This window comes from Sinocyclocheilus anshuiensis, unplaced genomic scaffold (assembly GCF_001515605.1).
Source record: "Sinocyclocheilus anshuiensis isolate Anshui unplaced genomic scaffold, SAMN03320099.WGS_v1.1 scaffold379, whole genome shotgun sequence".
NCBI classification, from domain to species: Eukaryota; Metazoa; Chordata; class Actinopteri; order Cypriniformes; family Cyprinidae; genus Sinocyclocheilus; species Sinocyclocheilus anshuiensis.
This window is the reverse complement of record NW_015552574.1, coordinates 970,764-995,041: the sequence shown is the minus strand read 5'-3', so window position 1 is coordinate 995,041 and position 24,278 is coordinate 970,764. Positions and strand designations below refer to the sequence as shown.

General features: G+C 38.0%; 3 protein-coding genes and 3 long non-coding RNA genes across 6 annotated transcripts in view; 2 read left to right on the top strand and 4 right to left on the bottom strand.

The window, feature by feature from the left end:
• Nucleotides 1-3,195, bottom strand: krt1-19d (keratin, type 1, gene 19d). The gene is made up of 8 exons (XM_016455911.1): nt 2,784-3,195; nt 2,615-2,697; nt 1,692-1,848; nt 1,053-1,214; nt 815-940; nt 654-728; nt 329-471; nt 1-197 (listed from the first exon to the last, which is right to left on the bottom strand). Exons 1-8 carry the CDS (start codon nt 3,180-3,182, stop codon nt 74-76), a joined length of 1,269 nt encoding a protein of 422 aa, XP_016311397.1. The 5' UTR covers nt 3,183-3,195; the 3' UTR covers nt 1-73.
• Nucleotides 2,538-13,988, top strand: LOC107665147 (uncharacterized). Its single transcript, XR_001631524.1, has 4 exons — nt 2,538-2,548; nt 4,068-4,070; nt 8,165-8,173; nt 13,927-13,988. It is a non-coding gene; the product is annotated as an uncharacterized LOC107665147 (long non-coding RNA).
• Nucleotides 6,482-10,056, bottom strand: LOC107665140 (keratin, type I cytoskeletal 13-like). Its single transcript, XM_016455907.1, has 8 exons — nt 9,526-10,056; nt 9,349-9,431; nt 8,608-8,764; nt 8,224-8,385; nt 7,795-7,920; nt 7,437-7,511; nt 7,145-7,293; nt 6,482-6,641 (listed from the first exon to the last, which is right to left on the bottom strand). Exons 1-8 carry the CDS (start codon nt 10,039-10,041, stop codon nt 6,503-6,505), a joined length of 1,407 nt encoding a protein of 468 aa, XP_016311393.1. The 5' UTR covers nt 10,042-10,056; the 3' UTR covers nt 6,482-6,502.
• The window catches only part of LOC107665142 (keratin, type I cytoskeletal 13-like), a 23,232-nt gene continuing 11,969 nt past the window's right edge, over nt 13,016-24,278 (bottom strand). The window contains exons 2-8 of the mRNA XM_016455910.1: nt 14,744-14,991; nt 14,358-14,440; nt 14,116-14,272; nt 13,869-14,030; nt 13,653-13,778; nt 13,352-13,572; nt 13,016-13,186 (exon numbers count right to left, since the gene is read on the bottom strand). Of these exons, the coding sequence (XP_016311396.1) occupies nt 13,054-13,186; nt 13,352-13,572; nt 13,653-13,778; nt 13,869-14,030; nt 14,116-14,272; nt 14,358-14,440; nt 14,744-14,991 (1,130 nt within the window). The 3' untranslated portion in view covers nt 13,016-13,053. The remainder of the gene's footprint in view (nt 13,187-13,351; nt 13,573-13,652; nt 13,779-13,868; nt 14,031-14,115; nt 14,273-14,357; nt 14,441-14,743; nt 14,992-24,278) is intronic.
• Nucleotides 18,484-24,278, bottom strand: part of LOC107665146 (uncharacterized) — a 7,776-nt gene continuing 1,981 nt past the window's right edge. The window contains exons 2-3 of the long non-coding RNA XR_001631523.1: nt 18,740-18,869; nt 18,484-18,629 (exon numbers count right to left, since the gene is read on the bottom strand). This is a non-coding gene — a long non-coding RNA (uncharacterized LOC107665146). The remainder of the gene's footprint in view (nt 18,630-18,739; nt 18,870-24,278) is intronic.
• The window catches only part of LOC107665145 (uncharacterized), an 11,427-nt gene continuing 8,337 nt past the window's right edge, over nt 21,189-24,278 (top strand). The window contains exon 1 of the long non-coding RNA XR_001631522.1: nt 21,189-21,201. This is a non-coding gene — a long non-coding RNA (uncharacterized LOC107665145). The remainder of the gene's footprint in view (nt 21,202-24,278) is intronic.

Sequence of the window (24,278 nt, the reverse complement as noted above, 5' to 3'; positions counted from 1 at the left end):
TTTAAATGGCGTTTTATTTTATTTGGTTTCCAGTTTTGTGCATACTGCAAACACAAACAGGCATTACAGCCAATCAAAGTCTGTGACTGTCAGACATGGATGAGGACGTGGAGGTGGAGACCACTTTTCCATCTACAACCTCTTCCACGACTGTGATGACTTTTGTCCTCGAGGTGGAACTGAAGGATGTTTTGACGCTGTAGAGGAAAAACAACAGTTAGAGGCTTTCATTTTAACTATAATAATAATAATAGTATAGTGTGTTCCAGGGACATTTTAACTGCTTTTTGAATGATTTGGATCTGAATGACGGAACCGATCAACTCACGTGGCTTCTCCATCCAGCAGTCTCCTGTACTCCGCAATCTCCAGCTCCAGTCTGGTCTTGATGTCCAGGAGTATCTGGTAGTCCTGACGCTGGCGCCCCAGATCGGCACGGAGTTGGACTATCTGCTCTTCCAGGATGGTGACCTGGGAGCACAAAAAACAAGTTGGTTTGTTTCTTTAAAACGTTTGTTCCGCCATCTTTTAAGATGCACTGAATAATATCTACTTGTGTTCCACAGAGAAAAAAAAAAAAAGACATACAGGTTTGGAATGACAGGAGGGTGAGTAAATGATATATCGGTTTTGTTAATTGCAAATCTACTCACCTGATGTTGGTAACTGGACAGCTTCATGGAATAACGATTCCTGGTGTCGTTCAATGTGGCCTCCAAAGACGCTTTCTACAGTAATAAGAACATGCAAATTCAGAATAGTCATACTAAAACACAAATATTACCACAGAAATGGCCAATTCCATATCACTGACCATGGCTAAGAGGGACTGGAGTTCGATTTCCAAAGACTGGAGTGTGGATTTGACCATATTGATTTCAGTGCGAGATGTTTTCAGGTCTGTGGTGCTGGTGACAACTTCTTGTTTCAGAGTTTCCGTCTGAAATAAAAAGCAGAAAGAGATTGCTTACTTGAAACAAGCGGTCTCACACCATTTGGTCATGAAAAGCACATTAAAGGCTTCCGTCCCTGTATGTTTTGATAAATCTCGCCTTTGTCTTGAACCAGAGCTCCAGATCTCTTTGGTTTTTCGCTGTGACTTCTTCGTAGTGCTCACGGATTTCTGCGAGGATCTTGGTGAGATCTTGCTGTGGAGCTGCATCGACCTCGACGTGAACCTGTCCGCTCATTTGTGCACGCGTGGCCAACATATCCTAAGAATATATTCATATTCATGTCAAGTCTCAAGTAACCTCACTGGTAAACATTGTCATATTTAACAGCAATAAAATACTTAAATTGTAACAAATCATACAAAATGTTTAGGCTCTTTTTTTTCCCCCCAGTAAAAATGTATGAAAATATGCTGCTATTGTGCATTTTTTTTAATAATAATTTAAAAATTTTTTTTTAAATAATTTGTACAAATTTTAATTACAATTCTTTTTCTAATTCTAATTTAACATTTTTAAAAACAATTTCAAAAATGTTTTCATATTGTTTCAACAATAATTACAAATTATATTATTTGCTTACTTGATAGTGACCTATTTATAGTACAAAATCTGAAATAATTTTAAATGATATCCATGCAGCTTTGCTTCTCAGGTCAATGTATCTTATTTTAGGTTACATGTGTATATAATATGTTATTCTACTACTATATACATTTTCACAAAATCATTATGCACCTCCTCATGATTCTTCTTCAGATAGACCAGCTCCTCCTTCAGCCCTTCGACCTGCATGGTGAGGTCTTTTCTGGTGATGTTGAGCTCATCAAGCACCCTCTTCAGGCCGGCAGTGTCTGCTTCCACTGACTGACGCATGGCCAGCTCGGTTTCATATCTGTCAGAAACATGCTCTTTAAAAAACACTGGACACAAGACCCACCTCCAAACTCAGGTAAAACTGATTCAATGCAACACTCGTGCTATTGTATACATTCTCTAGTGTAGAACTCTTATACGAAGCTTGCTATAATTTTTATAAATAATTTATGCAGAAAACAATTAACAGTTAAAACAATATTGTAAATGATATGGTCACAGATATAATATTAACTGTCAAAATGTCATGGTATAATATGAAACCTTTGGGGTTTAAATATGAGACCACCAGTCTTATTTTAGTATCATTGAGATAATATTATAGTTATAATTAATAGTTTGAATTCGTTTTTCCCCCCAGTTTTTATTTTAACGTTTTAGTAATTTTGTAGTAAAGTTTTTTTTTTATACATTTTTATTAAAGTTTTACTTTTAGTTATTTTAGCACATCAAGCTAAACTAAATGCAAATGAGAAATGTTGCCTTGACTTCAGTTAAAATTCATTTTACTTTGCTTTACTTTACTTCACTATAATAACTCTGGAGACCACAAGGAAAAATGCTGCAGGTTTGCATTGTTCTATTACAAATGATATCGGTTTGATCTTTGAAGAATATGAAACATTTATTCTATATTCTATACATATTTAATCAAAATAAATAAATAAATACCAAAATCCTAAATTTCCTTTTCTGCGTACTGCATTATGTTGCTATCAGTCAATTTTCTGCTATGCTTGTGTCGAAAACATGCAATAAACATTGAATCTGCTGGAAAGACTCACTTCATTTTGAAATCATTAATGGCCAGGCTGGTGTTGTCAATGCTGAGATGGATGCCACCCTTCAGGTGAATGGCTGCCATGATCTGGACATATACACCAATATAATTATTTTATATATATATATAATTTTTAGCTCTATATTTAGGATCTTTCAAAAAACATAAAATACCTTAGCCTGAAGATCCTGTATGGTGACAAAGTACGCGCTGTAGTCACGAGCAACAGGGGAGGCTTTGCCATCTAGGAACTGGCGGATCTTCAGCTCTAGTTCAGCGTTGGCCTTCTCTAGTGAGCGCACTTTGACCAGGTAAGTAGCCAGGCGGTCATTGAGGCTCTGCATGGCGAGTTTCTCATTGCCAACGATGCTGTTGTCTGCAGATCCTGACATGCTGAAACCTCCAACAGAGTAAGTGGCCTTGGAGATGCGGACCCCTGAACCTCCTGCGCCGGCGTACACGCTCCCGGCCCTCGCGGTGCTCATGCGGCTGCTTCCCACGCTAGACGTGGATATACGCGTGGAGCCGCTGGAGGACATGTAGCTGCTGCGGGTGGAGTAGGTGGAAGCCATGTTGACCAAGACTTTCTGTCTGCGTCTGCTCTGGCAGGTCAGTAAATGATGGAAGGAGAATGCCAGCTTCTTTTATAGAGTGAATTTGAATATAAGACACAAAGCCTGGAATTCCATGCATGCCATCTCACTGCATTCGCTGGAACGATTCCAGCGACCGTAAAGGTCACACCTAAGGTGAAATGTAGGGTAAAAGACACTGTTAGCAAATCTTCCAGCTTCTGTTTGACTTTCGTGTACATTAATGGCAGTACAAACACTCTGAAAAAATAAAAAGATCACTGATATAAGATAATATATCAATTATAGCTTATATATAGGTAATAAGCACAAATCAGCAGATTAGAATGATTTCTGAAGGATCATGTGACACTGAAGACTGGAGTAAAGATGCATTGCATCACAGAAATTAATTGCATTTTAAAATATCAAAATAAGCTGTTATTTTAAATTGTAATAATATATCATAATATTACTGTTTATACTGTATTTTGATCATCAAAAAATGTATTAGGCCTATTTTTTCCTCAAAAGTAAATGCGTCTTGTTTTTAAGATGTTAGATCAATTTACTGGAAAACAGTTTTATTTTATTTTATTCATTTTTATATTATTTTATTATTATTATTTATTTAACGTTGAAAGAAGATAAATAGTAACACATGATGGTTTTGCAATTCAAAAAATGGTTTATTTCACCATAGACACTTTCTCCCCTTCTTTTTTGGCTCAATTATTATGCCTTATGGTGTTTTGTTTACTTTTTCTTAGTTGTTTTGTCATTGTTTAAAGATGCAAAGGTTGTTGAAATTCAGGCTAAAAACATTTAGAAACAAATTCTCTGTAGAGAACCCTGCAGCACAGCGGTTTTCATCCTAGAAACTAGAGAGTCCTAGAGAGTTTAAAGACTTGTTTCCATTATTAACAATTCTTTTCAACAGGACCTTTCATTTCAACACTCCACAGGCGTGTTACCACAGAAATGAATTCTGCTTACTGACTAGACCACGTTTCTTTTATGGGCTTGGCTGGGCTGGGCTGGGCTGGGCTGAAAACACTTCTGCTGTTGATGCGTTTGACATTTGCGGTTTCCGTATGTACTGCAACATTATGATGGAAAGGTGAGGTTTATGCACAGCAAGTCCATCGGAACTAGATTTGTTTGTTTGCCTTTTGTTATTTTAGTAGTAAGTGAAATATCTTTCATTCCAGTTTGACCTTTTAGGTACTTTTGCAACATAGCAGAAAGTAATTTGTCAAGATTCTGCAATGCTAACTGCTTTTTCATTTTACACAGTGACCCTATACTGACCCAATGCTACATTATCCAATATCTTATCTTATCTTGTGTTTTATGCATTGATAATTCTTATTTTTTAATTTAATTTTAATCTTATTTTTCTGTTTGTAACTCATTTATATTTAAAAAAATGAACGTAATGCACTTGCAAAATATCTACTCAATAATTGTAGCTTGTTTTAGTAGTTTTTATGTGATTTAACTGGAAAACGTTTTTAAAAAGACATTTTAAAAACCAATAAGTCATTTTAAATTATATTAAATGAAATTAAATGAAAGACAATTCCAAAAAGGCGTGCATAAATGCATCTATAAATACATCTATAAACCATGCTGGTTGTTGGTGGTTTGATGCTGGATTAACTAGTTGACACAAGGAGTCAAAGTTTGGCTGGTTAGCATAGTCAAATTTGGATGTAGTGCATTCTGTGGACAAAAGGCATATTTCTCTATAGATGGCCATTCAGAAGTAGCTGTGTATTGTAATGAAATGTTTTGCAAGCAACGTATAAATCAAATATTTCATTATATTATAGTTGATGTTTATCCTTGGCAGATTTTTGGAGGTCTCCTACAGGAGAAATGGATTTATACTCCTTGGGTGGATTGTCAAAACACATATATGTGAGATTTGTCATTCCCGCGTGAAATTAATGTTTACTCTCACTACCATTGTTTTTCGTTCATTCACATTCATATTTATTTATTCAGCAGGTTCTGTCATCTGTGCAAGTTTGTTGCAGTCTTTTGTAACTAGTTTACATACTTCACGTTCTGATACATATCTGTGGTTTAGCTAACCTAGTTCATAATGTTGTTTGTCTGCTGTGTGTGGTTTAAAACTATTTGACAAAGTAAAGACAGTCCGCAGTCATTTGAAAACATTATACACTTAATTTAATGTAAATGTTTCTCGCCTGGATTTAATTGAGGATGTGGTCGGATTGGGATTGGACATGTTTAATGATGCATTGGTACCAAGTTAAAGGAATTCCCCAAATGAAAATTTGCTGAAAATTTACTCACCCTCGGGCCATCCAAGGTGTAAATGTGTTTGTTTGTTCTTTGGAAGAGATCTTGAGAAATTTAGCAGTACATCACTTGCTCACCAATGGATCCTCTGCAGTGAATGGGTGCCGTCAGAATGAGTCCAAACAGCTGATAAAAACATCGCAATAATCCACAAGTAATCCACCTGATTCCACTCCAGCAATTAATATCTTGTGAAGTGAAAACTACATGTTTGTAAGAAACAAATCCATCTTTAGGGCATTTTTTAATTTAAATGTCTCTTCTGGCCAAAATATGAGTCCATAATCCATAACAATTCTTCAGTCACCCTCCAGTAAAAAAGTCCTGCCTGTCCTCTCACATCAGAATCCACCGACAAAACTGTTTTGGACAATTTTCACTTGTAAATGGTGCTTGATCTGTGTATTTCTCTCCTGAATCAGACAAGACAAAACCTTTTCACTGGAGAAAGCAATATGGATAGAGACATTTTACTGGAAGCAACAGTTTAAAGTTAAAACGTATTAATGATAGATTTGTTTCTTACAAACATGCAGCTGTTCGCTTCACAAGATGTTAATTGATGGACTGGAGTCGTGTAAGTTACATGTGGATTTTTGTGGTGTTTTTATCAGCTGTTTGGACTCTCATTCTGACGGCACCCATTCACCCATCCATTGGTCAACAAGCAATGTAATGCTAAATTTCTCCAAATCTATTTCGATGAAGAAACAAATTCATCTACTTCTTGCTTGGAGTTTTAGTCAATTTTTGTTCTTGGGTGAACTATTCTTTTATTATGCCAATGTTAATATACCCTTTTGGGATCTCTGGTCACTTAAACTGAAACATCTCTAAATTGCATCCATATACAATAGATGACATAACTACTCACATTTTGTCTTTGACATCAGTTTTATTGTTGTAAATGCTCAAAGACGACCACCATATTCTGACAGCATGAGCGGAGCTAAAGTTCTGTTCTCCAACCAACACGAGTCTGGTGGGCTTCACTTAACAAGGGATGTTGAAGAGGAAGAAACCACCGTCCCACCATCAACCACCTCTTCCACCACAGTGATCACTGCTGTTTTGGTGGTAGTGATCGAGCTGGAGGAGGAGCTGGAGCCAGAGCCAGAGATTGTGAGGCTGTTTGGAAATAAAAATACCCAACCAGTTAAACCTGTAAAGCTCAATTTGTAGACTTGTGTCTTTCAAGCTTTAAACCACAAACTTCCACAGAAAGGTGTACAATATGGGACCTTTAAACAAATGAACACTTAAGCAAGGATGCATTAAATTGATAAAAATTGACAGTAAAGACATTTATGTTACAAAAGATTTCTATTTAAACAAATGCTGTTCTTTTGAACTTTGTATTTATCAATCCTGAAAAAAATGGAACACGGTTTCCTCAAAAATCTATCAATAGTGCAATAAATATATATATATAGGTATACAGCCTTCAGACATTTATTGCATGTGTGGTCTGCATTTATTAGAATAAGAATAGTTATTTATAATTAAAAAAAAATATATTTTTTTTGTAGAGCATAGCAGGAAAATAATGTTTCTCAGTCTGCATATTTGCAAGAATATTCCAATTTATGGAGCAGAGCATGTAAACTACACAAACGTAGTCTGTGATTTACCTGCCGCTGGCTTCTGCATCCAGCAGTCTCCTGTACTCTGCAATCTCCAGTTCCAGTCTGGTCTTGATGTCCAGAAGCATCTGGTACTCTTGACTCTGGCGCTCCAGATCGGCACGAAGCTGCACCAATTGACCCTCCATTCCACTCACCTACGAGGGGAGAAGACAGAACTTTTAACCCTGGCACAGGTCATTTTAAAGTCTTGTTAGTGGTTGGCTACAGTAAGAGATTTATGAGATCTGTCATAAATCTGAGATTTATGAGATATAGCCTTATGCTCAGGAACTCTCACCTGTGCCTGGTATCCGGACAGCTGCAGGGTGTAGCGATTCTGAGTCTCGCTCAGGGTGCCTTCCATGGATGAATTCTGTGAGGTAGGGATAATGAGAGAAAGATATGTTAGCAATGACCAAAACTAAAAATTTGTTTAAACGTTTGCCAACCAGAAAGAGTTCAAATACTTTTGAATGGGTTTATCATTTAACAAATGCCTATCAATTATTTGGCTTGAAAATTGGGTTTTTAAAATGGATGCCAGTTGGTTTGATTGTTGTTGTTTTTTTTAAATCTAATGCACACCAAACCATGCTTTAAGTGTCAGTTGTGTCCAAATAGTTTTGAGGCTGTACATTTTGTCTACACATACTAACCATGGCAAGGAGAGACTGAAGCTCAATCTCCAGTGACTGTACTGTGCTCTTCACGGTGTTGACCTCAGTTTTCGAAGTCTGCAAGGTCTTTGTACTTGTTGCAACCTCTTGTTTCAAGGTCTCAGACTGCAAAAGAAGTGTTTTAAAATGATCGTTTAATTTAATACATGCATAAGCCCAACATAGGGTTAGCTGTGCCAATGTTTCTAGACTTAAGGGACGTACATACTACTTCTCTATAAAAAACACAAATCATCTTTGCAAGAACTGATCAATCATTTTCTAACTTGTTTTAATTCGGTAGATGTTTTGCCTTTCTTTCATAAACTATTGTTATTTTATTTCCAACATTTTTGAGGTGGGCTCCTAGACTGCATATGTCTTTATGAGTGTTTGTTATCAAAGAATCAAGTTCTGGACTGAACCAACCTTCTGCTGGAACCAGCCTTCAAGGTCTCTCCGGCTCTTGGATACGACAGTCTCGTAGTGCTCACGCATCTCAGCTAGAATTTTGGTCAGGTCTTCCTGTGGTGCTGCATCAACCTCCACATTGACCTGTCCACTCATCTGATTGCGTGAGGTCAAGAGGTCCTGAAGATACATCATATATGATTTTCAAATATCTTCTCATCATCACCTGTTCATTCTTGCCTTCAAGTGTCATGGAATTGAAATATGTTAGAAAACAGTGACATCTAGAGCTTAAAGCTATAAAACACCTGTGTGACCTGACCTCTTGTCTAAAATGTTTAGCAATTCTTAGCATAATCTTGTGTTTTACACTTTCTTAAAGGTTTTGCAATGATTTACTACCTCCTCATGATTCTTCTTCATGTAGACCAGCTCCTCAGTGAGTCCTTCGATCTGCAGGTTGAGGTCTTTATGACTCATATTGAGCTCACTAAGCACAGTCTTTAACCCTGCAATGTCTGCCTCCACAGACTGACGCATTGCCAGCTCGTTCTCATATCTGTCCAATAGAAAGCAACATTATACAAAAGAACTGTCTTTTTCAACATCAAGAATTTTGTTGCTGTGACTGGCTATTTTCCCCCATTCTATCCCCATTCTACTAGTTTTAGAAGTTCATTACTAGTTGAAGAAGATATTTTTAAGAATGTTGACAACCAAACAGTTGATGGTAGTCATTCACTTCCACAGTATTTTTTTTCCATAATATGGAGATCAATGGCTACCTGCTACTGTTTGGTTATCAACATTTTTAAAAATATCTTACCAATTTGAATTTGAAATATGTTATTTTGTGTTCGGCAGAACACAAGATTTGGAACAAGTGAAAGTTGAGTAAATGATGACTGAATTTTCATTTTGGGGCGAACTGTCTCTTTAAAAGGTCATTTGGCGTGACTAATGGATTGTTAACATTACTTTCATCTTTAACATAATTGAAAAATGTGTATAGCATATCACATTACCCAAAAGCTGATTTGCATATTAGTTAAACAGTTATTTGTTGTTATTTTTCTATAATTTCTGTACATTTCCACAGCAATTATTCTATACAAATGTAATGAAAAATGAAACAAATATTACTTCATTCTGAAGTCATCTGCAGTCAAGCTGGCATTGTCAATGCTGAGGTGGACTGTGTTCTTTTCCTGCATGGCGCTCAGGATCTGCAAAAAATGTGAACTTTTTTATGGTAATGAAGATTATTAGGTTATGCAATTTCCTTACAGCATTAACCACAAAGAATCAAGCTAGACCTACTTTAGCCTGGAGGTCACCGATAGTAGCTTCGAAGGCAGAGTGGTTACGAGCAGTGCCAGTAGGAGAGATTCTGGTTTCAAGAAATTGGCATATCTTCAGCTCGAGGTCAGCATTGGCCTTTTCAAGGGAGCGGACCTTCTCCAGGTAAGCAGCCAGACGGTCATTGAGATTCTGCATGGTGAACTTCTCGTTGCCAATGATGCTGTCATCCGCTCCTCCACCGACGCCGAATCCTCCTCCAGCTGCAGCACCACCAAATCCCCCGCCGAATCCTCCACCAGCGCCTCCCCCAGCACCAAATCCACCTCCAAAGCCAAAGCTGCTTCCTGAGCCTGCTGAGGCCATGGAGCGAGAGGCACTGGAGATACGGACCCCTGAACCTCCTGCGCCTCCATACACGCTGCCAGCCCTCATGGCGCTGATGCGGCCACCTCCTCCACCTGAAGAAGAGAAGCGTGAGGAGCCCATTGAGGATCTACTGGAAATGAAGCTGCCGCTGGAGAAGGTGGTAGCCATGTGGACGATGGTTTGTGGTCTTACTCTGCTCTGGCTGGAGAGTGAGTACAGTAGAGCAACTCAGGGTCCTTATATATGCTGGCAGCTGACAAAGAAGGACGCGCTGACCTTATTCTCATCAAAAACTTTGCTGACAGCAAGGAATTCTGTCAGCTTAAATCACCTGAATTGAAAGGTGACGCTGAGAAGTAAGATTGGTTGATTGATCTTACCCTCAAGTGAGTAAGATAGACGCTCACATTTCCCCCGTAAACCTTTCCCCAGATAAAAGCAGCTCTGTACATGTTCAAACATTTATGGAGGTTGCTTGTTTTTCACTGCTGGTTTTACTGTAGTAAAGCCCCTCATGCTCTAAAAACCTTAAATATTCGATATCACTTTTATAGGCCAATAACTAACTCTAATGATTCACTAATTTCAATATATTACTTTTCAAATCTGGGGCACAAAAAATTCAATGCAGAATCTGAACACCAGTTGCATCATATAAGTGATGTAGATGTGTTGGAAGAAGCAAGCTTTTCTGCAAAAAAAAAATTAAAAAATGTAAAAATAAGTGCAAAAATATGTAATTAAACAAGATATGAACCTATGGAGGTATGCTGATCTCACTGTCAATTTAAGATTCACCTAAAGCAACATATGATATAACAATTGTAACTGTAAAGAGTGGATTCTAGTTTGAAACATCTCATGTTTGTGCATGCACTACACAGAGCAGCAGACTGTTTCCCACCAAGTTCAGCTTCTTCCCTTAGGCTGTTGAGCTGAAGAACAGATCTCTGTATTATCAAGAGATTCATGATACATTTTATTACTTCTCATACTGTTAAATTTGACATCAGTGTTTTTTTTTTGTACAAATCTTACTTTTAAAAAACTTAAAATTAGGCTAATAATTATATTTAATAATTATAATAACTACGTGTAATATAAATGTGTGTTTCATATTCATATTCATTAACTGGCATAGAAAGTGTCACCAAGTTTCAAAATGTAGAGTTCAGCCCACTTGAGCTGCTGGAATTTACAGTGTCTGACCACTTCCTATTTTGCTTATATTCAACAAGTCATAAACTCTGTTCAGAAGGTCCATGTTCCATGTATAGTGCATTATACACTATAGTGTTGTCTGAATTCTGAGTGATTAAAATAATTCCCCAAATATGGTTCACTGTTGTATAGCCATAATGCGCTCTTTATTGTTTCCAACAACCAATGTAGGCCTACACTAGGAATGCTATAGCCTACTACCAATAATCAGAAAGTTTACAATTTTAAAGTAATTCAGAGTCTAAAACAATGGTACTAGTCTAATCACGTTTTTCGTAAGTCCAAGAAAATTCAAGCTTGTATAGCCTACAATTTACAAGATGGCTTAATCTCAGTAGTACAAATACATGTAACAAAAAAATACAAAAAGTATTTTTGTTAACAGACCTCTGCAAACGAGTCGCCTAAACTCAAAATTCGCTTGTCTAATCCCGTAATTATCCGTTTTAGGGCAATTTAGCGAAATGTAGGTCAAATTTTTGTAAAAAATTAAATTAAATTAAAAAATGTAAAAATGCTGGTTCTTGGTCTGGAACATAGGAAGCGTGAATTACTTACTCGACCACAAGAGCGCGCGCGCCTGACAGGAATGGCGCGTATTTCTGAGGGAGAGTTTTCAGCGAGGTAAATAAAACACTTGAATTAAAATATCTCGACAAATAAATATATGTTTTGTTTGGCCACAAATTATATGACTTAATGTTTATGGCACGTTATGGGAGTATCATAATATTAATCACGTTAAAATGCCTTGAGTAGAAATGTTTAATGGGATTAACTTGACTCACTGAAGCTAATGGTTTTAATCTAAAGATTGTTGTAGAGATATCCTTATTTCGAGTTTGACTACTTACGCAAAAACAAAATGTTATATTAATCAAAGTATGTTAAATGATAGTCTCTTTCACCCAGATGTGCTACATTAGTCATAACAATACTTCTACTAGTTAACGTTATAATATTTCCAAAACATTTACTTTAAATCGAATTTGTGTATGGGCTAATTGTACATTGTGGCAGGGGCGTAGCCATCATTGAGTGGTCATCACACAAGTGAGGGGGACATAAATGTTTTATATATACACTGAACAAATTATAAACGCAAAACTGTTGTTTTTGCCCCCATTTTTCATGAGCTGAACTCAAAGATCTAAGACTTTTTCTATGTACACAAAAGGCCTATTTCTCTCAGATATTGTTCACAAATCTGTCTAAATCTGTGTTAGTGAGCACTTCTCCTTTGCCGAGATAATCCATCCACCTCACAGGTGTGGCATATCAAGATGCTGATTAGACCGGGGGACGAATTTACGGGATATTAAAAGTGGGGGGGGGGACACGTCCCCCGCGTAATCTACGCCCTGCATTGTGGCATTCACAATCGGCCTACTTGAATGTTTACTTGCTATAATATTTAATACTTAAGCACTGACGGGTGTCATGCCTGCTTTTTATATGTATTTTTTTATTACTTTTTAAATGTATTATTTTATTTATTTATTTAGAGTCCTGGTCCTAGCACTCTTGGTGCCAGGGGTGAGAAAACATTCCCTTTGTAACAGCTTAGTTCTTCACATTTTCTTAAAGCTTTAACAACTATAGAACTTGTTAGTCCAGTGGATTAGTTTTTGTTTGATGTGCAATTGGACTCAAATTCCAACATGTCATCTTCTTTCAGTAGATTTTGAAATCACCAGCTGTCAACTGGATTACCCCTCACCCTTTAAAGTCATCTTGAGAACAGTGATGTAATTTTGCCTTTTAGTTAGCTGTCATTCCATTTTTACCACAACTAGGCTAATACTAGCAGATCTATTTTTTTCCTCATTTAAAATCTTTTGCATACATTTTTACATTGTGCCATAAAATATGACAACAAAACAGACGAAAATAAGACAGACACTAGAAATGCATAGTTTGTGCACAGTTAGTGCAGTTTATTGATTTCATCACTCTGAGTTAGGATGTTTTTGACACAGTCTCGCTTTTAGACTGGGAGGATGAGCTGACAACTTTGCCATCCACCACCTCTTCCACAATGGTTACCACTTTGCGAGTAGTCAAGGATGTACTTGAGCTTGAGGTTGAGACACTGCAGAGGTACAAACAAATAATATCACTCTATGGAAATGCCAGACAGATATCCATCGCACTTTAATTTTGTTTATTATAATAAACCACCACTGCTCATTGAAAAATGGTGACACTACAGTCTAAATGTTGTTATTAAGAGATTTTTATTCTAGTTGTGTCTCACCTTGTAGCCTCTCCATCCAGAAGTCTTCTGTACTCTGCGATCTCCATCTCCAGTCTGGTCTTGATGTCCAGAAGCATCCTGTACTCTTGCCCTTGGCGCTCCAGATCGGCACGAAGCTGCACCAGCTGCTCTTCCAGGCTGGTTACCTGGAACTGGTAGCCGGACAACATGGCAGCGTAGCAGGCCTGTGTGTCTGCCAAAGTGCCTTCCAGTGATGCTTTCTGTTGGGGAAAGTTTAGTTATTTTGTGTTCTATGCAGTGTGATGACCAAAATTTACAAGATTCATCTCTGCCTGCTTACCATGCTGAGTTGGGACTGTAGCTCGATTTCAAGACTCTGGAGTGTGCGTTTAACCTCTGTGATTTCAGATCGGGATGTTTGAAGGGTTTCTGTGCTCACTGCAACTTCCTTGTTGACTGCTTCACTCTATGAGAGGCAGCAAAGCAGTAAGACCTTTTGTTGATTTTCATTAAAACATCGCCCTTTAAAAAAAAAACAACAAAAAAAAAACATTACCTTAGCCTGGAACCAGGCCTCAAGATCTTTGCGGTTCTTGGCAGCAACTGCCTCGTAGTGCTCACGGATTTCAGCCATGATCTTTGTCAGGTCTTCCTGTGGTGCCGCGTCTACCTCTACATTGACTTGTCCGCTCACCTGGACACGTGCTGCCAAGAGTTCCTAAAGATGCAATAAAAACCACTGAGCATTTGCATCACATATATTTCAAGAGGAACTTCTGAGTGTGAACCCACCACCAACTTACCTCCTCGTGGTTCTTCTTGAGGAAGATCAGCTCTTCTTTTAGACCCTCAATCTGCATCTCAAGGTCAGATCTGGACATTGTCAGCTCATCCAGCACCCTCCTCAGGCCAGCAATGTCTGCCTCTACAGACTGCCTCATGCTCAGCTCATTCTCATATCTGCACAAAAAACAAACTAATTTAAATGCTTTAGACCTTTTGCAGATGTCGAAAATGCTGTTTGTTTATGTTGCTTGTTACTTACTTGACCCTGAAGTCATCTGCAGCCAGCTTGGCATTGTCAATGCTCAAGTAGATGCCTCCGTTTACACCAGTGGCATGCTGAATCTTCAGGGGCACAGATTGAAAAAATAGAGTCAAATTGCATTCCTGGGAAATCCAGTATTTTTCACATTCTCTGCACATGAGGAACCATAGGATATTGAGGGATATTGGCACATAATAAATAAATGAAAAGGGTCAAATTTAGATCACTCTTGCAGTAATTGAGAAATTCAGTGTTCATTAAATGCTTTCAATATATGCTTTATGCTTTGCAAATGGGGAACCATGGGATATATAGGTTAATTTTTGTCTAAAGGTAGTTTAATGATTGACTTTACTCTCATGTTTTATAGGTAAGTCACGTACCTTGGCCTGGAGGTCACTGATAGTAGTGCAATAGGCGCTGTAGTCACGAGCAGAGGGGGCCGTCTTGCTGTCCAGGAACTGGCGAATCTTCAGCTCAAGATCAGCATTGGCCTTCTCGAGGGAGCGCACCTTCTCCAGGTAGGTGGCCAGACGGTCATTGAGGTTTTGCATGGTGGCTTTCTCGTTTGCAGACACATCAACAGCATCAGACAGGTTGAAGCCAGCGCCACCACTGAAACCAGCACCACCTCCTCCAGCAGAGAAGGAACGAGAAGCAGAAGCACTGGAGATACGGACCCCGGTTCCTCCTGCTCCCCCGTACACACTACCAGCACGCATGGCTGTGACACGACTGGCTCCTCCACCAAAGTGGGAAGAACTTCCTGAAGACATGTAGGTGCGGGTGGAAGAAGACATAATTTTGAAGAAGGCTTGTTGTTGTCCTCAACTCTGGCTGGAGAATGAGAGAGTGGATGAGTGAGGAGAAGACGACCCCTGTTCCTTTTATGTGGACAAATGGGGGAGGGACCAGATGGATTGCCTAAGGGGGTGGACCATATAACCCTTGCCCCATTCCCTAAGGCAGCAGGCGTGGCTGAAGACAGGTCTGCATGGTATGTTAGCGTTTTAGAGTTTCACTTTAATTCCTCAATAATTACTTACATTTTGCCCTAAGCTTGAAGCCATGGATTGACAGAGATGTATTTTTTGAGCTAACAGTTTTGTTTAATTAACTAATTTCTTTCTACTTTAATTCAATTTTAATGTTTGAATTAGGAATTCATAGTATATTGGCCGTCATATCCTATCGGTCTGTTAAGTAAAAATGGAATAATATATTTAATTGAATATATTCAGTAAACCATAGCTAAACTGGACCCTACAATATGCGTAGTTGGCCTTTCTATTGTTAAACACAAATAAAATTAAATGCTTACTTAAAGCCTACAATATATATATATATATAATTTTGTGCTGGACACATACATTTTATTATTCTTTATGTTCTTTGCTCTACATAGGTGTCTTTCTTTATTCCAGTGGTTCATAATAGGCCAATTTTTTATTTGGGGGTAAAAAAATTTTTTTTTTCCACTACACATGTTAGCTGGTGGCACATAAAGCTTGTACAAATGTGGTCTTCCAAAATGAGTATTTTTTGTATGTATAATAATATAAATGACCAGTTCTTGGCATTGATTACAAATCCATTACCTAGTTTGCATATGTTTTATATGAATTATTTTTTACAGATTGTGAATTTAAACAATGCAGTTGTTGCCTAATGTCCCTACTGTTGCATCAAAATAGCGATTAAAAGCAGGTTTAGCTTGTCTGAAGTGGGTTTCGGATGACCTGCTAATGATAATCAGTCTTGTTGCAAATAAAAATGTATTTTTGTGTGCAACAAAGTTGTGTTGTGCAACTTTTAAATATTTCGAGTGTGGAGTGAATGTAATACTGTAGAGCTTAACACAGTCAATATTTATATCTAATGTTGTTTCATTCTAAAAATATATGAATTTATTATGTAAATTCCTAACATTTGTAGTTAGAGCTAATTCTTGAGTGATGATTTTTAGATTTTGCCTTCAGTTTTAATTAATTCTGACTCATATTAAGTTGAAGGTACAGGAGGCAATGTCCAGAAACGTTGTTGGGTCCCTCCCGGTAAGTATGTGGTCATGCAACAAAATGTATTTTATGGCACTACACTTGCTGCAGGGACAGTCACCCAGAGCAGTGTTTCTCAAACCTGTTTCTGGAGGCACATTGTTGAATCAGGTTTTTAATGAGGAAAAGTTTGAAAATAGGTACTGTTGGTGCTGGCCTAGAGCTAAAGGTTATGTCCTTTGCTCAGGGCCACACAGGTGATGACCCTTTAAGGTTTGACCCTGCAACCTTTACCAGCCTATGTCAATTTAGTGGTATTGCTCACATACCTTTGGTGCTTTTATAGGCAAACAGTTTTAAATACACTTCATACAAATGTTAATATTCATTCATATTTTTTCCATCCTGACCTTGGTCTGTTGATTACCTGATTTAATTTGGTGAGGATCAGAGAAACTTAGAAGTAAGAACAGTGCTGGGTAGTAACTGATTATATGTAATCTGGATTACGTAATCAGATTCCAAAAATGGAGTGCTCTGGATTATATTACATTTTAAAATGTTTATAATGAGATTACAATTACTTATGGATTACATGATTACATGCTATTCATAAAATGGCAGTGAATTATTTATTATTTATTGATTCTCCTTAATACTTCTTTTTTTCTCTTTAAAATTGTCCTTTCCAAAAGTGTCAGACCATTTAGATTTGACTAAATTCCCAATATACAATGTTAATGCCATGTAAGTAATTTTGCAATCCACGCTTCTGAATTTGGCCCTCAAGCAATTAGTCCATGAATGAAACAAATAATTATGCAAGTTACTAAACATTGGTGATGAGTAGCTGTGAAATGTCTTCATCATATCCAGTAACCTTCAATAATTGTTCGTTCTGGAGGGCTGAACAAAAATATTTCAAACCTGGACGACTTAAGACGTGTAATGTCTTTGCTGTTTTCATGTTTATTAATGTTTGTTCATTTAATGCAGGGATTCTGAAACATTTTTGTCAGCCAAACCCCTTTGGCATAAAATATTTACTTGAAATATCCCTGAGGACGTTAATATTTTAATAATTTAACAAGGCATTTGCATTTTCACAGTTCTCTGGTGTCAGTTAATAGTCACATTGACATGCAGGTAAAAAATAAAATATGTCTGTTTTTTAGTGTTCAGGTGTTTTATTTTGATTGCTTTGTTTTTAATTTTTTTTATATACTTATGACTGAATTAATTATTCTTTTTTTTTTTTTAACTCACAAACCCACTGCCGTTCTTACATTAACCCCAGTTAGGGAAACCTGGTGTAATGTAATGTTTAATGCACTTAATGATGTTGATATCAAATAATGGAATATATTTCCTTAACCTTGGCCTTTTTTATATCAGTATGATACATTTATTGGTAGGTTTAAATCAAGTTAGAAAAGTCATCTAAAAAGTAGTCACAATACATGACCTAAAATGAGTAAAATAAGATTATGTAACGAACTACAATTTGAGATGTGTCACTTCCTTTGAGACATTTATCATCAAATTCATTACTTGAAAAGTTATTAAAAATCAACTATCTATTTGGTAAGTTTTGTGAGGCTGTCTTAAGACCATCTAAGTTTATATTAAGTTTATATTATCTTTAAAACAGTCAAATTATTATTCATGTTATTATAAGAAACATCAGAGAAAACAAAAGTGATGTCCATTAGAATAAACACTAAGTCTGAACTGAATAAAATAATCTGTTGATTGGGGCTTGTTCAAATTACTTAATAAAATATCCTAATAAACAGTAATGCAATAAGTCAATGGCCTTCAGAACTACTGAAAACATTCATTAATTTTGAAAAACCGAAAACCATTAAATGCATGCAGTGTAACCTTATTTTTTTCTTATTTCAATGGTTTATACCAATATTTGCAATACTTGAGTAAGTTGTGTTACCCTGTTTATGAACACAAATAGTAGTTTTATAATGCTAGCTAATAATTATTGGTTTTCATAAGACTTTTTTTATACTTGCCAAAATAGGAGCTGATTTTATGCAAGGTGCAAATGACATCAAAACAAGACATACACAAAAATGCACAGTTAGACCACTTTATTGGCTTTATCACTCTTTTGTAGATAGATTTTGCTCAAGGGTGATTTTAAGACATGGTCTGGCTTGTAGACTGGGAGGATGAGCTGACCACTTTGCCGTCCACCACCTCTTCCACAATAGTTACCACTTTGCGTGTAGTCGAGGTTTTGCTTGTGGTTGAGACACTGCAGAGGCAGAATACAAAGATTATTAAATAATGGCCACTTAAAAAATAGAAAGTTAATGTTTAATTTACGTACTGTTCTTAAAAGATTTTGTTGTAGTTGTGTCTCACCTTGTAGCCTCTCCATCCAGAAGTCTTCTGTACTCTGCGATCTCCATCTCCAGTCTGGTCTTGATGTCCAGAAGCATCCTGTACTCTTGCCCTTGGCGCTCCAGATCGGCACGAAGCTGCACCAGCTGCTCTTCCAGGCTGGTTACCTGGAACTGATGACCAAACTTTACAAGATTCACGTCTGCTTGCTTACCATACTGAGTTGTGACTGTAGCCCAATTTCAAGACTTTGAAGTGTGCATTTAAGCTCTGTTATTTCTGATCTGGATGTTTGGAGAGTTTCTGTGCTCACAGCGACTTCTTTGTTGAGGGCTTTGCTCTGTGAGAGGAAATCCATCAGAAAGCAGTCAGGTGTCACGGTGCACACACACGAGGCTCTACATTGACTTGTCCGCTCACCTGGACACGTGCTGCCAAGAGTTCCTAAAGATGCAATAAAAACCACTGAGCATTTGCCTCACATACATTTCAAGAGGAACTAATGAGTGTGAACCAACCACCAACTTACCTCATCGTGGTTCTTCTTGAGGAAGATCTGGGGCCAGTTGCATAAACTTATGTTAAGACTAGTTCCTAAAGACGCAATTACAAACCACTGAGCATTTGCCTGACATGCATTTCACAGCTATCGAGTGTGAACCAAGCACCAACTTACCTCCTCGTGGTTCTTCTTGAGGAAGATCAGCTCTTCTCTTAGACCCTCAATCTGCATCTCCAGGTCAGATCTGGACATTGTCAGCTCATCCAGCACCCTCCTCAGGCCAGCAATGTCTGCCTCTACAGACTGCCTCATGTTCAGCTCAGTCTGATATCTGCACAAAAATGAATCCATTGTAAATGTTTTGGATCCTTTATAAAAATGTTTGTGTTTTTCATAGTGCAAGCCTTTAAGTTGCAGACTTACTTGACCCTGAAGTCATCTACAGCCAGCTTGACATTGTCAATGCTCAAGTAGATGCCTCCATTTACACCAGTGGCATGCTGAATCTTCAGGGGCTCGGAAAGAAATGCATCAAAGGTACATTTTAGATCTCTCTTTTATGAGTACTTGTGTTTTACACTGTTTGAATATATGTTATGCATAAGAAGAATGATGGTAAATTCACAATTGGTTAACTTTTGTCTAAAGGTAGTTTAAAGATTGACTTGACTAATATGTTCAATAGTTAAGTCACATACCTTGACCTGGAGGTCACTGATAGTAGCATAATAGGCGCTGTAGTCACGAGCAGCAGGCCTTGCTGTCCAGGAACTGGCGAATCTTTAGCTCAAAATCAGCATTGGCCTTCTCGAGGGAGCGCACCTTCTCCAGGTAGGTGGCCAGACGGTCATCGAGGTTTTGCATGGTGGCTTTGATGAAACCAAATGAAACCATTTCAACCCTTTGTAGTAAACTTGATTGTTATCAGATCATACAGAACCCGCCCCAGACATGATAAACCTGTTTCATCTACTGAATGTGTCAAGATTTACATCAAACTGCCAGGTATTTAAATTTTATTATGTGAAGCCCTGTCTGAGATATTCATTTGATTATGAAATCAACAGATCTCAGGATTGCCCCCTCCAGAGCAGATCATTCATAGAGGTGGTATCTGTACATGTGGTAGGATGACAGTACAACAAACACTTTTCATGCGAAGTTCATTAGATTTAATATAATGCGGGCCCCTAGTTTTTATCTCTGTTCTTTCACTCATATAATGCATTGATTAGATTAACTTAGATGTAATCGGTTTTATCCAATGAGAAAAGTAACATATTAAACTGCTTACCCCTCAGCCTATAAACCCACTGGGCAAATAAATCTGACTAAACTTAATGACAGAAATAAACAAGGACGTGTTAGACTTGGTTGTCAGGTTGAAAGTGATCAGGCAGGTAAAATAAATCCCACAGCATTTAAATTATGCAGAAATTCACTTGTGATTGTACTACATACATCAAAGGTATCATAAATCATCATGAACTTAATTTAGATACTTTAACCGTTTTATTTTTAACAAACTTGATTTTTTCCCTGTAGATCTGAATGAAAATTTTAACCTCTAAGCTATCAATGCTCTGAATTTTCTGTTTGTGATTTCCTTGGTCTGAAATTATATTAAGAATAACTGCATGTTAAACTTTGTTTATAATGCTATATAAAACATATAATTGTTCCTTAAATTCTTTTGTAGAAACAATGGAAAATGGACAAAAACAATATGAGTAGAGATGTCAGTGTAGAGTAGCAGAGGCTTAAGAACAGTTGTAATCAGCTAAAGGAAAAAATGCTTGTAGCATCAGGTTACAGCTGCTAAACCTGAGGAATACCATGCAGCTGCACAGATTTTCAAAAGCAGACCAGGTGTGATGTTCACAAATGGTATGAAAGACTCTACAAGTGTACTACAGTGTAACAAACTCTCATGGGATTGTACATTATTGTTCCTCCCAAGTACTCAGCGACCAAGTGACATGTTGTATCTCTGACATGTGTTGTTTTACAGGCAGGATCAACTAGGTTGCTGGAGAGAATAGTGTGCAGCAGTCATTATTTATGAGGCATTCTCTTCAAAAAACTATTTGCCATTGTTTCTGTGGTGGTAAGTACACCAAGAAAGTGAGCTTGCACTGCTCTGCTGCCTAGAGTCACCCATTACTGAACTTGTTAATGAAAATGAAACACATTTTTCATGCCATTATTTCCAGTGTGCTTAAATTGTTGGATTAAACAAAGGAGGTCTAAAATACCTGAAGAAGTTGTCTGTTATCATCCCATTCACTGCAATGGCAGTGCTTCCAGCCCCGGAAGTACACATCTTTTTTCCAATTTATATGTTGCTTGCAAAAACATTGATTTCACCTAATTACAGTAAATGGCCTTCAATGGAGAAACTTATTTTTTTGCCTACATAGGCCTAGTGGTTGTCATGTGGGGAACAAGAAATGCAGAAGAAAATTAGGATCTACGTGCAAAGTGGTTTATTAATAGTCCAAAGGAAACAACAACAAGGATCACAGAGAACAAGAAGAACAGGGACAAGAAACTAACACCAAACAATGACTGACTTAAGGTAACACAAGGGCCATGGGCGACATTTGACTCTTGAGTCGGAGGGGGGGGCAAGAAAAAAAAGCAAAAAAAAAATAAATAAATAAAATAAAATAAAAAAAGCAAAATATTTTTTTTTCGGATGTAAGCATTAAAGCATTAAAAAGCCCTACTGTATTGCAACGCATCAAAGCAGCCAATACAACACAGTCAAGAATAACTTAAAGAGGTTGCCACCGTTTAGTAAACTGTGGAGCTTTGAATCTTGCTGCTGAGTTGAATGGCGATGCTTCCCGTTTTTCAGTTGATGGCCTTTCATTTTTAACCAGAAATGTGCACGGTGCTTTTCTGATGTTCACTGAAGTTTTCCGTGTCTTTTTCCCGTGTCAGTTGAAATGTGTCTGTTTTGAATCGTTGTTACCAATGGCGAGGAAAAAATAAAAGATCAGTTGTGGGACTATATTCTGTCATAAGTCGCATACCATTCATTCATTGCTGAACTTTCTACCGTCCGTTACTGGAAATTAAATTAAATGACTGGTTGATATGTCTCGATCTCAATAAAGTTTACACACACTTTTGGTCCGTGAATTAGATCTCGCTCAGGTCGCACGCTGTCGAGGTTTGGCCAGGACCGGCTCCAGAATTAAATCACTAAGGCTGCTTTCACATATATTTGATGTTATATGTTATAAATATGCGGATGTCATTCCCGAAACTTTGCAGGGTGTAGGCTGTGTGTCCAAAAAACAAAAGTTTCATACAAATTCTGAATGGATTATACCCTACTAAGTGCGCAAAGCGCGCTCCCTTTATCACAAGCGTCACTCATCTTCGTTCATCGCGATCTCACCGAGTTCCGTTATAGTGAATTAAGCTCTCTAAATATTTACATTGCGTCTGCACTTAGTCATGAGATGATTCACGAGGGTGCAAAACTGCACTTAAAAACAGCTGCGCTTTCAGCGGTGACTGAATTCTGACAAAACGTTTCTGATTGACCATTACCTTCAAGAAATCAACAGATATGTCTGTGATTGGCTACATTGCTCAACGCTGCAAAAACACGGTGAGGGTATTTAGTGCTTTGGCTAAGCGCTCCAATTGCAGCGGGCCGACATCAGGAATTCCATGACTAACAATTTAGGGGGGCAATTGCCCCCCCCAGTGTCACCCATGACAAGGGCTATATAGGCTGTGTCTGAACACTCAGGCCCGGTTCTACGGGGGTGCTAGAGGGTGCTAAGCACCCTCAAACGAAATCAAAAGTACCCTCGGTTAAAGCTGTATTAATGGCATTTTATTGCAGATTTGGCAAAACTATCCAGTGCGTTATGGTTTGCGCTCTGGAGATCGATTTCCATTTCAACGTGTTTTTGCAGCACTGAGCAATGTAGCTAATCACAGTTGATTTCTTGAATCAGAATCCACTGATTCTTTTAGTTAGAATCCACTCACCGCTCGGCTCAAATCGAGTTTTTGTGGTGTTGTTGTGTTCAGCACGAATCATCTCAAAGTTCTGACGTGATGTAAGAGATTCAGTGTGCAGCGTAGAGAACTTTATTGATAATAATGTATCTTTGTGAGATCTCGATTAACTAAGATGATTGTCAGCTTTTTAGTGATTATGAACGGAATGCTCTTTGTGCAATAGCAACTGATGCCACTAATAACCTTCATCATGGAAATGTCTATTTGACGTCTGCATTTTCATCTGCTGAGGTTTTTTTTTTTTTTTTAGAGTGTTTGCTCATCTGCAATACGTCTATAGGACGTTTCCTATCAGATGCCTGCAGTATAGCCTACATGAAGTGTTTCTGTTGCTTCATGAAAACGTCTCCGAAACATCTGTATTCGACAAATATTGCATTTTATTCACTTAATATGTGATAAAGTATGCAAACACCATGCGAACATCCCTGTGGAAAGCAGAAAGTGTCCGACTTCACGTTTACGCTTTCAATTCCGCCCCCAACTGCAAGCTACAACTCTTGCCGATCGGTCTGCGCAGCTCAACATGAAGTTGAACACGCTGCCGTTCCCAGCATGAGATCTGCGAGATCCAGACCTCGGCATTTATAGGCTTATTAAAAAAAAAAAAAAAGTTGTGAAATAACTGCCTAATAACACTAACTGAACACTGGTGCCACAAAGATAATGGGACTTTCTCATCGGAGTGGATGAGTGGTCTAAGAGTGCTCGTCAAAGTCAAAATGACAGAGATAGCCAATCAAATCTATGAAGGCGGGCATTATCTGTTTACAGGGGTGTAAAAAGTACTCAAATTATACTTAAATGCAGATACAGTAGAAAGCTGTACAACTCCCTGACCGCTCCCCTGACCATGACCACTCCCATGACCGCTGGCCGCTTCCCTGGCCCCTGGCCATAAACACTTCCCTGACCGCTCCCCTGACCCTGACCGCTTCCCTGACCATAACCGCTCCCCTGACCCTGACCGCTCCCCTGACCGCTTCCCTGACCATAACCGCTCCCCTGACC